At 42.3% G+C, this 16,081-nt stretch overlaps 1 protein-coding gene across 1 annotated transcript in view; it reads right to left on the bottom strand.

Moving 5' to 3' along the window:
• Positions 1-12,026: 12,026 nt before the first annotated feature.
• Positions 12,027-16,081, bottom strand: part of PPIG (peptidylprolyl isomerase G (cyclophilin G)) — a 15,361-nt gene continuing 11,306 nt past the window's right edge. The window contains exons 9-12 of the mRNA XM_010153024.1: positions 15,175-15,342; positions 14,596-14,680; positions 13,588-13,724; positions 12,027-13,291 (exon numbers count right to left, since the gene is read on the bottom strand). Coding sequence (XP_010151326.1) covers positions 12,172-13,291; positions 13,588-13,724; positions 14,596-14,680; positions 15,175-15,342 — 1,510 coding nt within the window. The 3' untranslated portion in view covers positions 12,027-12,171. The remainder of the gene's footprint in view (positions 13,292-13,587; positions 13,725-14,595; positions 14,681-15,174; positions 15,343-16,081) is intronic.

The raw sequence follows: 16,081 nt of genomic DNA, 5'->3' as shown, positions 1-16,081 counted from the left end.
GAGGCTGCATCACGTAAGTAACAGGAAAGCAGAGAGTTCAAAATGCTCATTTCACGTTGGCTGCCTGGAGTGAAGCAGCAGCACTCATGTATCTAAACAGCCCTACTGACAACCAGAGGTTTGCTACAGTGGGCAAAAAAAGGATCATGTGTCTGCCTTGCCAGCTGCAGGCTTTATCTGTCCTCTTTGTGTTTGCGAAAGGCTTCTTGGAACTTATAATGTGGCACCTGAGCTGTGACTGGTCTGTGGCGGAGTAAGTCTGCTATAGACACCAAGGAGACTGTCCTTGACTTGAGAACTGGATTTAGGTTCCATGTACCTGCTCTATTTTAAGCCCATTTTCCTTTGTTAGGAAGAGGCAGTAGCCTGAGTCTGAACATAACTATATTTTGTCTTTTCCTTTATGATCGGAGATGTTTAGAAAATGAGTCAAGACCTACTTACACACCTACTGTTCCCTCCCCCTGCCTGCTTGAGCAGGGAGATTGAAGTGGAGGTACTGTGATGATTCATGGGCATGCGAGCGAGTAAGAGGAGAGCATTCCCACTGAACCCGTGCATGCTGTTTTCTCCTATACTCCTTCTCACCCCGATTACAGACACTTTACTCCATTTGCCTTCGGCGCTGTGTGTGTGATAAGCCGTGTATACTCATAGCTGCCCTTTCTGCCTGATTACAAAATGCCTTGTGCATTGCCTTTTTATGATCCTGCAGACTTACTGTCTGAGCCCTGCAGAGCCTGTGCTGTGGTTGATGCACAGGATGGGGGCAGTACAGTTGGAGCCAGTGGGGAAGTAAGAGGAAAGAATATAACTTAAAGGCACTGTGCTTGGGGCTGCAACCACATAATAATTTTACTGTTGTGGTGGTTTGTGCTAAGTAGTTATGAGAATTCTCATCCATCTCTGGGGTTTTATGTTCTATAGCTTCTCCACTGATGCAACCAAAGAACTCTTATTACAGGTTAGACCTGAAGTCTTTGCTAGTTTGTTTGTTTTTTTTTTCCCCCCAATTCCTGTTTGCAAAATCCCATTCTGCATAAAAATAAAAGTACTTGTCAATTTAAACAGGAGTATGTAGCTGGACGGAAAATAATTAAAGCTGAAGAGAAACAAAAAGAAGATGATGATGATGATCGGATTAAGGCTTACATTAAAGGAAAAGAAATGATGGCTGATCTGACAAGAGAAAAAGATGCCAAGGCTAATAGGTGGGTGTAGAGCTACAGTTTTCAGCATTCAGATTCAAACTTGGAATTCAGTTGTGACAAATGTTACTCTGTATTTTTTTATCGGCAAAATCAGAACTTTGTGATGCAAACAATTTTTCTGTAATTAAAACTTGGGGTAAAAAAAAACCCCAAACTCAACTAGAAAGTTTAAAAGAAATGTCTGCCTGTTCCAGTAGTAATTGGTGGTGTTGGGGGTGAAAGTGGGGTTGCTGTGGTGGGAGCAGTGCCTCGGGTAATCCCAGCAGATTTCCTGGTGTGTTACAGTAGCTCATGTTCTCCTGCAGGCTAATGCAGGAGCATAAGGACAAAGCTTTTGAACAACTAAGTACACAGATGAATGAGGCATTTAAGATTGAAGATGACCGTCTTGCTAGAGGAGCTGCAGAGGTGGAAGCTGAATACCAAATGAAAAACAAAGAGCAAGAAGTGAAAAAAAAGGCAGCCATTGAATCAATTGCTGAGCATAGAGCCACTGTGGTAAAAATCCTAGCCTGTTCTTGTTCCTCTTTCTGTCATACTTCTCAATACCCTTTAGAAACACCATAGATTCTAGTAGAGTCTTGATTGAGATGCACATGCAGATTCTCACTCAGCAGCTGCCTCTCATATTTACTGTTTATAGTTTCAGAACTAACCCCTTAAGAAAAGTGCAAGCTGTACACGTGATGATCTTCTAAAAAACCTAGAGTGGGAAGGCTCTGTAATAGTTGGGAATTTGTGCAAACATTTTCCAGACTCTGCACTGCTTACTCCCACCGAGGAGCCTGGCCTAGATCACAGCTGGTGGCCCTGGTGCCTTGTTTCATCAGATCTGCTGACATACTTCCTGGGGCCCTCTCTCCTTCTCCAACTTCCATGTTGGGCACACATCTGCCAGGGCTGCCGAAAACCCTGGGGTTGGACACTGGCCAGCCACAATGAGCATGCCCATCAGAGCGCCGATACATGGCTGCTTCTGCCGAAAGACAGGACTTCCAAACTAGCAGGCTGTCTCCTGGGTTAACTGTGTATTTTGTAAAATACAGATGAAGATGAAAGTGGAAAAGGAGAGAGAGGAAAAAGCAGAGGATGAGAAGGAGCGTAACCAGTGGATGGCAGCAGATCATATGTACTTGGAAATGGAAAAAGCCAAGAAACAAAGACAACACGATGCAAACATGGAAGTACAGAAAATCCAGATCCAGCAAATGGTAAATCTAAGAGCTGTACCCTGTCAGCTCTTTTGGAAAGAAGCATGCATCTAAACCCATAGTACTACATCTCCTGGGTGGGATGGGGGAGAAGCAGCTTGCTGGTGGTGTGATGTGTGTGTGTATTGTTTATTTTTTACCTGCGTGCAGCACAGGCGATGTTGGTCACCAGCCATCTCTGGGCAGTGAAACAGAAGCCTCTTCCAGGCTGACTTGGCTCATGCTGGTCGGGGCAGATTACCAGGGAGGGCTGGCAATAAGAAGCAGACCAACCATGACAGAAGGTGTCACTGCCATTTTTTTTCAGCTGTGCCATGGCTGCCCCCCCCTATCTTCTGGGCAGGTCAGCAGGGAGCAGCAGCTAACGCTGACCTGCACTCAGCTGTGCAGTGTACCCTGTTGTAGGGGGTACGGCAGGGGAGAAGTGGGGAGAGATGATATTTGACAAGTATCAACTAACACCACCTCAGATCTCCTGTCAGCTCACCCCCTCTAAGTTTTAAGGGATAGTTATGTTGTGAAAGAAAATACTAAGCTTAGTTATTCCCTTTTCTTCATCAGGCTGAAAAGCAGGCAAAAAAACAGCAGGAAAAGCAAGCAGAGCTGGACTACGATGCTCAGAGAGAGGCTGCTTTTCAAAAGGATCGAGCGTTTCGGAGATAGACAGTGAGTAACTGCATCAGTGCCATTACTGGATGCAATTTTTATTCTACTCTCCAAGAATCCAAGGAGGAACAAGATGTGGGCTTCCTAACTGGGACAACTGCAAGAGTGCTGGGGCATATACATATGCAGTATTAACAAAAAAATTGGGGTGGGTGGGCAAGAAGGACGATTGATTTAACCCCAGCCATGTTTCTCCTGCCAAATGTACACGAGCCCCCAGCTGGCCAAGAGACTGAGCAAACCCCTGGCACTGTACAGGACCGTTACAGCTTGCGTGCCCCTCCAAAACCCTGCCTCAGCATGAAGCCAAGAACTCTCCCGAGAGTCGGCAGAGACCCAGGTATCATCCTGGTTGGTCAGTCCTGCTGCGCTGTTGTTGGGCAGCAGGCCGTGGCTGGGTGGAGCTGACTGACTGTACCCATGTCAGTGGGAGTGCCGTAGGGGCTTGTTTGCCGAGTGAGGAAGTTGCTGCTGAGAGCTTGACACCCATCATGCATGTGTTTCAGAGGTGGTGCCCAGAATAGCTCTAGCCTAGTGTGAGGGCTGATTGCCCATCACTGGTTGGAACACATCTTCTTGTTTAAATTTTGTCCAAAAGGGTCCAGCCTGTTGTTGCTCTGTAATGTGAACCAAACCCATCAAGAGACTTATCAAAAACTCACTCCTGACCTGAACTACAATGCTAACGTTTATGCACTATCAACCAGAAGCCACAGAGAATTCTCTCCAATTGTCTTGGAGTAATTTGATTTTGGAAATTATATATTAGGAAAAAAAAAGAGACATGGAAATTAACTTGTGAAATTGTCTCTAAATACTTTTTTTCTTAGTTCACTAATGCAAAATTTATTCCTCTTTTCTCTGAGCCAGTGTTCTTTTTACTATTCCAAGCTTTTTTCAGCAAGCAAAAAGAATGGAAACTTTTAAAAAAGCCTTCGGACAGCAGAAGCTGGAGCCTTGGGAAGAAGCACTGACTACAGCAGAAGTCATGCTGAAATCTGCAGAGCTTGATAAAGCTCACAGTGCCTCCCCGAGTGCATACGTGCACATGCTCGCTAGCGTGCAGTCGGTGAGTTAAATGGGGTGTAGCGTACCTCCACCACAGCAAGGAGCAAGGTGAACTGCAGCCTTGCTTCCTCAGCTTCAGGAAACATCCTGTTCTGCAGATGATGTTCTGTCTGCATTGGAAGTCTCCAGCCTGCTTCCATGGGGCTTATACCTTTTCTACTTCAAACATCTACAAAAGTATCAACCTCAAGGACCAGAAAACAACCCTTCCTTTCAGTACACCTGGAGCGAAGCAGGAAGCCAGTATAATTCTAAAGCATATTGGCTAAATATGGTTTTAGTTACTCAGCATGAAATAAATCCAGCATGAATCATGATGTCACTGTTCCACTGATTGCAAGATGTGCTTGCTTGACATTACCAGCCCTAGTTACTAATCCTCTGTAAAACTAGGCAAAAAAACTTACGTGTTTGGAGAACAAGAAGAAATACTCGAACATCTGACATTTTCAGTCACAAAGCATTTTGGTAACTTTGTTTTACAGCAGTCCTACGTGGAAGGCAAGAATGGAAGGCTGCAGGAATAATACAGAAGACTAAAATCAGTTTGGTTATGATCTCTTGAAAGCAGGAAGAAAAGAGGGTGTAGGCTAAGAGAACAGCTTAGGGAATTAGGGAATTTAACTCACTGCAGCTCTTCACTGTTAGGTAGTGTTCTAGGCTGGAGTTACTAGTTCTGTTCCAAGTTCTCTTAACATTACCGTCTTGGCTGCTGCTCAGCTCTGAGGGATTTTGAAGAGGACACCTAGCTGGAAACAAACTACCCATGAACAGAAGAGCTGACACCATGAGGCTAAGGATGGACACTTTCATGTCCAAAGACAGACTGGCTGTATGCTCCTGACAAAGAAAAGAAACACACTTTTCCAAAGCTCACTGGTTGGTCAAACGATCTGTCCAGTTTCAATAGGTAAATTCTTTGATGCCTGTTACGAACTTAGGCCTTTCTGGTATCTCTTGAACAGAAGAGTGCTATCACTGGTCTGTAATCTTCCTCCTTCTTCTGGCAGTGCATCTTTGAGAGAAGGAAAGTTCACAAATTATAAATAGCTCTAAAAAAAATCCCCACTAAATTAAACCACACCTGACATAAAAAAACTCATCATCTCTGAAGGTTAAGAGGGGTTGAAGTGAAGGTCAGAGGTGTGATAAGACCATAGGAGATGTCTTATTTGGAATTATCTTAAATTCCTTTTAGAATACATGAAGCTGTGATAGAGGCTTTGCTAAACTCGTCATGTCTGTACTCATTCCCTTCACTCTCTGCACTGCCACCGCTACAAGCTAAGCTTTTTGGCTTGGTGTATGGCCTTGGCCATTAAGAATTAGATACCGAAGTGGGTATGTAGTACTCATTCCCTTCACTCTCTGCACTGCCACCGCTACAAGCTAAGCTTTTTGGCTTGGTGTATCATGGCCTTGGGCATTAAGAATTAGATACCGAAGCGGGTATGTAAATAATTCCAACCTGCCCTCTAATCTGTTAAACCAATCTCTAGAAAGCTGTCTTAAAGCACAGTTGTTCAAGGCTGGTTGGTACTGTCTTGCACAAACCAGCATGGCACTTTGTTTTTCTGTTTTCCTCCTCTCTCTAGTCCATCATTCAGAGAAATGTCCAATTCAGGTGGGGGCTGAAGGCCTTGAACATCAGAACTGCAGGTCCAATGGCATTAAACATCTCTGTTAACTTAATAGTAATTGCCCCCCTCAAATGAGTAGCACCTAGTCTGAGTCCTTCTCTAGGTAAAGGAGAAAGGGCAAAGGTTAGAAAGTGGGAACATTCACTAGAGGAAGGAAGCAGTAGTTACTGAGCAGACCAGAGAGAGGATCAAGGGTATGAGACTACCAAGAGCTGGGAAATAAAAATCCAGCAACTGGTACAGTGGCATAGTGGGACAAGGGAGAAATGGGACTATCTGTGGTAAAGCTTAGTATTGCATTACTGCTGTAGGACAAGTATGTCTGTGGTAGTTCCAGTTGCAGCCTATTTGTGCATGTACAGTTAATTGTACAGTAGGTACTAATTATACCATAAGACTCAAACTCTGTTTCTTTCTTCTTCAGAAATGTATCTGACAACTACAGAAGTATTTACTAAGGAATACAAAGCTAGCAACTGCCTCCTTACAAGTTACACGTGCCTGCAAAACCTGTCGGTGCCTAACAGCTGAAGCGAATGCTGGGCCAAGTTCAAGGCATGCCGTGCCATTTGCCAGAACCTGCCTCTACTCTGCTCCAGCTCGAGAAACCAGTACCGTAGCTACAGCCTTAGCTTGCAACTCTACCTCTGACTGCTCTAGTTCTGTTACAGAACAGAGCAGTGGATTCACCTTCTGGGAAGTCAAGAGGTAACAACCAAAGGTAAACTATCAGTTCACCTGTACTGTACTCAAGGATTGCTGGGCCTCCAGGCTTAACGCAAACCTTGTTTTGGCTTAAAAATATATTCTTACTGGGCAACTAATAAAATCAAGTAAGCTGTTTAAAAACACTCAGATCAGTGTTGAGTGTACGTTTTGTTTGTGGCAATTTTCTACATTCACTGTGGAGAATGGAAGACAGGAGGGCAGGGAAGCACTCTGCTGCCAGCACAGCTAGGTTGCCAGGCTGGGGTACGGGTGTAGCTGCCTTTTGGTCAAAACTTGTTCTTTCACTCAGTTCTAAACTGCGTAAGCTGTCCTGCCACCACGTTTCCATTCTCATTGCCAAGTAGGTACTTCTTGCATGGCTAGTGAAAACAGTGCTGCTTCACACACACACAGAGAGTGCTGTACGTGGGACACGTGGTCAGCTTCAATATGTGGCTGCATTTTTATGTGTGTTACCACAGATACATAATGAATAGACTGTCATGTCGTGCGGTAGTAGAAACTAACTCTGTCTATAACTCCCCACTATCAAAAAGCTGACTGTTCGCATCTTCAGTAAAAAATTACAGATCTGGCTTTAACTGAAGAAGTAGTGTCCAGACATCAAATCACCACACCTTGGAAATGTGTATAAACAGCACTACCCCTGTAACAGGCTGGAGATCTGATCCTCCCAAGCACATTTACACACACACAGGTTGCACCCTGTGACTTGGAAGTGAGTATTACTCTCGCTACAGAAGATGCCAAGGAATACTGCAGGGAGCACACATGGCAGACATACGGAATACACTAACAGCTATGCCAGAAAGCATTTATTTCCGAGAAGCACTTCCATACACAGGTTGTGTATTTCATATCAAGAACTCATTCTCCCAGCTGCCAATGGCATCAGCGTCCCTGTTGGGAACTATAAATTACAAGATATGTCCAAAAACCTAAGGTTTCCAAATACTGTGCTAAACACTGCATGTGTAACACTGCCAGTATAATTAACCCGTTATTTTAGCTGGTGAAGGAAACCAGTTATCAGCTAGTTCCTCTTAGCACTGACTGTAAATTATTGGGCCTATTCTTTCCAATTCTTCCAACCATTCTTTTCATTAGTCGTTAAGGCTAAAGCCACATGCTGACTATGTTCTATATACAGTTACAGGGATATACAGGATATAGAAAGGTCTGACTTCCTGCCAAAATTAGCATGTTTTCTTCAGTGCTTTGCATGTTGCAGAATTTCAGTGGGAAGTCAGAGTGTTGCATTAGTTCAGTTTATTTTGTCCCTTTCATGAACGTTCTAACACTAATACCGCTATAAATTTAAAACCAATTTTAGGCATACTTAGCATGAGTAAGTTCAGAGGACAGATCTTAAAACTGCTAACTGCCCTATTAGTTTCATTTGAACAATAACTTCATAATTAAGGAAGGACATGTTTAATTTTTAACGCACTGTACCTTTCCCCATATGTAGGTTTACTTTCTAAACTCATACTTCTTATTTTATTACTGCCCTTCCTTTCATAAAGCCTTATTTTGGTGTGCTAGCTTTTGTTTTTAAAGCAGGTGAATATTACTTTCTGCTTTTATGCAACAGAGGGTTTGTTGGAATGGTGTTCCTCATGACATGTATTTTTCCAAGGGTAAGAATAAGAATTACACTAAACGTACATGTGCAACAGAAGGGAAAGCTGTAAACAACCGCAGAATTGTACCAAATTGAAATATTTTGGCACGGGTATCCTCCAGGTTAAGTTGACCAAGAAAAAATGAACTCTTGGCTGCTACTAAAATACTGCTGCCTTTTCTCACAAAGTTGTTCTTTGGGTACTGGAGAGAAGAGAGAATATACAGATAATTTAAAAGAAAGCTCTTTGGAAGAGCATGGTATGTACATCTCTAGGTTTCCTATTGTAAGGAAAGTCCTAAAAGCCAGTATATGCATTTTTGTCAATTGGACAAGCAATGAGTCTACCATGCCCCTAGAAAGTGTGTCCAAAAATACTTTATTTGCTCCAATAAATTAACAATAAATCAACAGTTCCAGGAAAGGCAACTAAAGGACTGCTTCTGTTATGTTTACATGAATTTAAAATCTACTTGCCAGGCTGTCACTGCTACAAACGAGACATTGTTAGAGGGTCACTGCCAATTCTTCAGGGCACCTGACAAAGACCACTGCAAGGTAAGTCTGTAGCGTGGGATTTCAGACACCAAGTGAGAAGTTTCAGGTTAAAATTCTGACAACCAGATGGAACAAACGGTTAAAATTTAACCATAGCCTTTTTTTTTTTTTCTTAAAAAAGAATAGCAACACATCTTTTACAGGCAATACTGTCTACACAACCTGACATTATATCCATCCCCTCTCCATAAGAATTCATGCTGCTGATGGCAGTACACAGAAAATCCAACAGCAGTCAGCCGTCTCCTGATGCCGTCTGGAAAGCCGACTCTAAACCTCAGCACCCCATGCATAAGCTGTATGGTATTAGTCACCATGTCAACGGCCGTTCTCAGTACAGCAGAGAATGCACGTCTAACCTCTGCACATTAGTTCAAGCCCGTACGCACACTTAAAGCATGTGCTTGCAAAGTTAGCCCAGTGCTCCCTGCCCTCGCTGTACCTTGAGTCTGGCGGTTCACATGTCCTTTGGAATATGATCACTTCTGGGGTACTAACAGGAAAAGCTGTCCCCTAAATAAATGTACCACTTTTTCCCCCCCTTTGCAAGGAAAGGCCATGAGCATCATTTTGATTACATCCGGTACACATACTGCTTTAAAATATACTTCCAGCCCAGTTCTCTGACCAAAAGCCAACCACCTGTGACACAGCTGTGACAGACAGCTCTGAGCTGTGCTGTGGCTCCAGCACAGGGTGCTTTCCAGGAGGCTGGAACAGGGATGCTCCGCTGTTGAGGAACCAACAGTTCCAGGACTGCAGGAGCGGTAGCCAGCGCCTCACAAGGCAGCAAGAGCTCACTGGTACTTGACAACATCTTGCTGTCCATGGGACTTTGGTTCAGTTCCACTGCGTTTTTGTCAGCATTCCCAATTTCCAGCTTGATAAAGAAAAGCAGAAATCAGGCAAATCCTGCCTGCTACATCCAAGACTGCAATAGTGTTTCAGGTTAAATGGTGATTGGCAATAAAACCATCAGACAGGATACAGGCAAGGCACACACTCACCAGGAGACCAAGCATATCCCACCAAGTGCAATTAAAAGTAACCAACTTCTTACAAAGTACATCAGAAACAAGGAAATGAGCTTTGTGCCACCAACTCAGATGAGTTTTAACATGCTATGAAAGAATTGGAACTCATTTCATCTGTACAAGTGATTTTCTGAACTGTAGCAAAGAAAAAAATCCATATGAAAGGGTATGCAAGTGCATCTTTTAAAATAGCGAGTTATACACAACTGCAAACTGCAACTGGATATATGAGATTTAAAATGAGAGACTTGATAACACTTCTGACCATTCCTATGGATTGCCTTACTGCTGACTGCATTTCCTCCCCTCTACAGTCAGTGTAGCTGAGGGGTCGGATTGTTTGTTTGCAGGCTTACATGAGCTTTGGGGCTCTTGGTAAGAGTATTCCCAGTAGTGCAAACATACTGCTTCAGCACCAGTAGCTTGTGTGTCAGCTCCATGAAAAATAACGGAACAGCACTGCAAACAGTTTTTGAATGAGACTGGAGCACATGGCACACATAGCGCAGTATAAATGCACCAAGGAAGCCTTTGTCCAAGCTGCCATACAATTCTTTAAGCCTAACTGCTTAGCTTTTTCTTACTAGTCCCCCAGCACAGGGCTACGACTTCCTTAAGGCAGAGAGTTCAGAGTGGCATCACAGAGAACAGGTCCACCATACAGGTTTTCGATTCGTTCCTTCAGGCTCTCCTAAATAACAGCTCTATCATCCACCCACGTGGCCTTTGTTTTTTTTACACAGTCTGTATAAAACAACCACTGCAACACAAAATTCATACTACAACATGGGGGAAAAAAACCCCAGTTGATAGCCAGAGCAGATCCACAGCAGCTCATCTTATAATCTGCTAAGAGGTAACACAACACACTTGAGGTTTTCGTCCCTTATAAAGGTTGCTTGTGCTGGTCACAATCACGTATTTTCTTTGGCTTTCAAGACATGGCTGTTTTTCCTTCAGAGTAACAGCTGTCTGGATCACAGTGGCAAGGCAAGTTTCAGCAGGTCACCTAACCTACTGCAGACACACTGCTCACAAATCGGGTTACGTAACAAAACCACTGACAAACCCGTAACAAAGAGCAAGAACAAGTGATGTCATACACTGGAAGATCTGCCCCAAAAGAAACCCACTATTAAAATGTTGTTTTGCTTGGACACAGCTTTACTTGTCACTTCTCTGCTGGAACTTCAAGATTTGCCAGCCTGTGACGTGAGTGGGTCGAAGGCCTGAAAAGAAGTGCTGGGGTTTGTGCCCAATCCACCCTCCTTTCAGCCCACCAGGTTAAGTTACCACATCCCGGCCGCGCTCTGGCCATCGCACCTATGCGGGCACTCCGGCAGCAACACAAGCCAACCTCCTCCTCCCTCCTACGAAGGTGTGGTGGTGAGAAAAATGGGGGTGGGTCCTGGAGGCAGGGAGGAAAGCAGAAAAAGGAGGGAATTGGTTTGAGGAAGCCACATGCGTAATAGAGCGCAAGAAGGAATTTGCAGCATGCTCTTCAGAACGACGGGATGCAGCGAGGAAAGCAAGTTTTCGTTGTAAAATAGTTACAAGCCTGTTTTGAAACATTACTTGAAATTCTGCTTCAGCTACCCCAAAAGTCAGTACTGGGGGGCTGCAGTAGTTTCCTCACAGACTGCTAAGATGCAGCAAGAGTAGAAAGGATCTCCTGGTTCATTTCTCCAACACCCACTGTGAATTCTGGTTCTGTTTCATCTCCGTACAGCTGTTAATTAGCAACTGAGGCAGGGCAGTCTCAAGCATCCAAGCTGAATTTTCTGCAGTAGGCAAACATGAAAGCATGGAACAGAAAAAGGGAGGTTGCAGGGGGAAAATATACACTGATGAGCAGTTAAAAAAAAAAAAAGTATTTTTTTAGGACATAACTCCAAAACACAGATGACTGCCTTACAGCATGAATGGATTCTACTGTTGGCACTGACAGAAGTAGAGACAGTGAAGATTTACTTAAATTAGTTCACTTGATGATTACAAAAACCAACATTTTCACCTACTCATTAGTTACCTTAGGATTTATACCTACTGAAATACAGATGCAGTGACACTCAACATCCTCCTAGCTTGAAGATGGTGTAGTCTACTTGCAGCTTTCTTCTTCACACATGAAACAAGCTTCTCCACACGCCGCCACTGTTTGCACGTAAAAAAATCAATGTGGCACAGGGGCTGCCCTTCTAGCTGCCAGCACACAGGGAGGATACATAAACCAGTGAAATACTGAAAACACAGCACACCGTATTACACGTATCATTTGTTTTTCTTTTCAAGTTTATTAAAACTTTAGCAGTACAAATGATCCAGGTTTTAGATTATCAAAAGACCAAACTGAAGTCCACATCTTAAAAAAAGGCGTTCCCCAAAATGTCTCCAAAACTTTGAGACAATGGAAACATTAAGTCCACAAACTCATCCGTGCCTGTCGTCATCTGTTCCAGGACTTGCTTCATGATCAGACTTTTTATCCTTACTAGGGGCATTATCTCTTTCCTGACTCTTTGATTTTTGGTTTATTTCTTTTTCTGCTGAGGATCTGGTCTTTTCCTTTTCTTTACTGCTGCGTGAATATGATTTTTTTGATTCCCTCTCTTTGCTACTTGGTCTCTTCTTTGAGTCTGGACTTCTATCCTGATCTCTACTAGACTTCTTATCTTTACTGGATTCAGGACTGCTACTTTCACGGCTTTTTGAACGCCTCTTCCTTTGGCTTTCAGTATCATTCCTCTTATATGAGCTTCTACTTTCTCTATTTGAATAGCGTTCTCTGTTTCTGCTTTGACTTTCCTCCCTCTCTGAGCTCCTCGAGTCTCTCCTCCTCCTATTTTCCCTTCCTCTGTATTTATCTGGTGTACCTCTCCTTTCTCTGCTTCTCGATCTTCCTCTTCTTCTTGTTTCTCTATCTCTGTTTCTTGAATAGTCTTTACTTCTACTGCGATCTCTGTCTCTGCTTCTCGATCTTCCCCTCCTACTCCTATCGCGGCTTTTGCTTCGATCCCGTGTTCTGCTGCTGGAACTGTGTTTTCCTCTGGTATGCTCACGCTCTTTGCTTCTTGACCTACGTTTCTCCCTGTCTTTGCTCTTTCTATGGTCTTGCTCATTACTTCTCGAGCCTGCCCTTTTACTTCTCTCCTTGCTCCTGCTTCTGTCTTTATCTCTCCCTCTAGAATCATAGCGCTTTTCTTTTTCTCTGCCTTTCTCATGGTCTCTCTCTTTGCTTCTTGATCTTACCCTCTTTTCATCATGTCTACCGTGCTTAGAGTCTCTTTCTTTACTTTTTGATTTCTCTCGACTTTTACTATGGCTTCTAGATTTAGCTCTTTTCTTGGCCTTGCTTTTGTTATGCTTGTCATCTTTTTCTGAATTCCTTCTTGTCTCCCTATCTTTACTGCTGGATTTGTGATCTTTTTTCTTCTCTTTTTCCCCTCTTCTGCTTGGACTTTCAGAAACTTGTCTGTGGTCTGATATTTTTCTCTCTTTTCCTCTTCCTGGGCTTTTTTGATTATCCTTCTTGTTTTCATTTATTTCACTCCTTGGAAAGAGAAAGATACAATTTTTAAAATATTTTTGATCCCTTCCATTCTGAAAAATTAAGTCAGAAGTGAGACAGCCTCACAACTGAAACTTGAATCACATCAGGTCATCTACAGTAATAACTATATATTTACAGTAGCATAATTAAAACTAGACACAGTTAAGTAATGGGATAACAAATTCAGCGCCCTGGTTTTTTGGAAGCAGCTGTAATTGAAAATCGAAGATGACAGGTATTACTTTTAATATATAAAAAGATTTCAAGGCATATGCTCTGGAAAGAAATAAGCTTACTTGTCCCCTTTTATCCACCTTTCTCCACTAGACACTCTCATTCTTTGAGCTCTCTGCATTTCTTGCCTCCAATGTGGAGGAGTTTCACTGCGTCGGAATCGATCCCTGGACCTGGATCTGGAAGGTGTCCGGTAACGCTTGCAGGGAAAAAGAGAAAATCAGGCGAAAGTCTGAATTCCGCATGCTGCGACAGCTAAGCAAGATCTTTATCCCAGGAGGTTGATTCTGCACGGCAGCTAACAGGACGCTTCACATGTATATCCCAAGTTTACACTGCCAAGTTATTAACGTACTGAAAAATGTATTTGGCATCCAACTAAAGCAGGGATATTAAACATCTGATCAATTAACTCTTTGTAAGATAACTTCTGTTTCAGAGTTTTTGTACTCTGCCGAGAGTCTTCTCCTGTTACTTTTAATTAGCACAAATGCAACTCACTTTTCTAACAATGAAAATTCTTCTTGGCTTTGACAAACATCACAAAGACAATACTTCACACTTTAAGCTTTTACTGAAAAGTTTAAGAGATAGAGACTTCCATTACTAAAAACATTTGCTACTAGCACTACACAGTATATGGCTTCTGAGAATCAGAAGAACTAATCTGACTGCTTCCCCCGGCTTAAAATGGGAGAAGTCTTCCCCACGTTCTTTGCACCGGTGTTGTAATGGTTCTGGTGTTCACAGAGCCCTTTTGGAGCCAATCCCATTCATTAATTCACAAAATACTACAGTAACATGAAGCAATCTTCCTCCCCACCCCCCCTCGCCCCTCTCCTTCCAATAAACTCAATATGCAAACACGAAATTAATTTAATATTCCTGGTTGTCTTCCTTCAAGCCTCATCCCCAAATCAATTATGATGCACCATAAACCCTAACTTGTTTTGGTGGTTTTGTTGGTTTTTTTTTTTTAAGCAAATCAACCATCCTAGTAAAAATGGTAACACCAGCAATAAGACTGCTACCAACTTATTTCTCTTGGGAAACAGATTGTAAACATTTACCCTTGGTCCTCTTCCTTTTATCTTCCTTCCAGATCTGGTCACTAGCAGCCTCCTCGGGTACGTTGACTGTGAATTTGATAGATTACTGAAAATAATTTTAAAAAGTGATACTGTTTATAATGTCAAAGAAAGAAAGGAGAATAAAACAGATTTTAAAACTTCTTCAGAAATTAAACTAAATGAAACATACATTTCATTTCACTTTTCAGTACCAGTGCAGACAGTAACAACCACCCAGTAAATACTTGAGATTTTGTGACCACAAAATATTTTACAGGATTTCTGGGTTTTTCGATTTTTGAAAGAAAAATAAATTATAGATTCAGACTGGACAGTTCCAATGAATTCTAAATGAACTTGCAATGCATTTTACTTCTTTTCATTCATTAAAACTACTTTCAAAGACTAAGCTTTGTTCTAAAATAACAGTTGCCAATAAACTGCAAAATCCATTTTTTCATCCAGCAGTGCTCACAACATGCAACTGTTTAACAGGGAAAGGACTCAGCGTGAGTCCTAAACCACTAACATGACCATACCCCTGTCAGCGTTTGGTCAGACTCAAACCGGATCTATTACCTTTCTCTTTCTTTCTCTCTGCTTTTCCTCTCTTTTTCTTTCTCATCTACTTTAGGAGGACTTTTCCTCATCAGGAACCGGTTTTCAGGTATAGGAGGAATTTCTTCAGGACGGACAGTAGACAATGGCTGTGCTTCAGGGTTTTCATTTTCGCTTTCACTGGATGAGCTTTTTTGGTATTAAAAAAATATTTATACTTAATGTGAGTTATCTGGATGAGGAAAGACCTTTCAGTCCATGTAAATAATTCAGAAATTATCTTCATTCAATAAGCAGAGATACCAGAAGAAAGCTCGGAAAGAGCTATTTCGGAAGGAGCGGGTTTTTTCCCTGTGATACCTTTGCTCCAAAATGTACAACTGTGGGAGATTTCTAACCAACACTTTTTACCTATGAATTCCAATGGTACAACACTGGACATACATTTGCTCTCCATATAGATACAGTTTTAAAAAAAATAATTTTTTAAAAACACTGTCAGGAGAGTCAATTTCAGATTTTACACTAACGTATAAATGGTTGCAAACTACTGAAATTCCAAGTAGTTGGTATAAACAAACTTGTGTAAACAACGTTTAGGCAGCAGTGCCCTGAGTGACCATTTCTTACATTTTAGTGCTAGCTTAGAAAAATGTGACTTGCACCGACACAATTTGTATCTCACACTGCACTATAAGGAAAACTATTAGATTAGCAATAATATTTCCAACAGCAAGAGCGCCTTTTGAGTTTTCTTATCTTCCAGAGAAACTGCAAGGTTTCTTTATCAGACAGAAATACTATTATGTATGTTCATTTATTCATTTTTTGTTTAGTTTTGCTTCAATTCCTGCATACTATGTTCTCATAAGTCCCAATGCATTTAAGTTGAACGGTACAGAAGTGAACTTAGGGATCCCATCAAACC

The sequence above is a fragment of the Eurypyga helias genome, unplaced genomic scaffold (assembly GCF_000690775.1).
Source record: "Eurypyga helias isolate BGI_N326 unplaced genomic scaffold, ASM69077v1 scaffold16900, whole genome shotgun sequence".
NCBI classification, from domain to species: domain Eukaryota; kingdom Metazoa; phylum Chordata; class Aves; order Eurypygiformes; family Eurypygidae; genus Eurypyga; species Eurypyga helias.
This window is presented reverse-complemented; position numbering and strand designations above follow the sequence as displayed.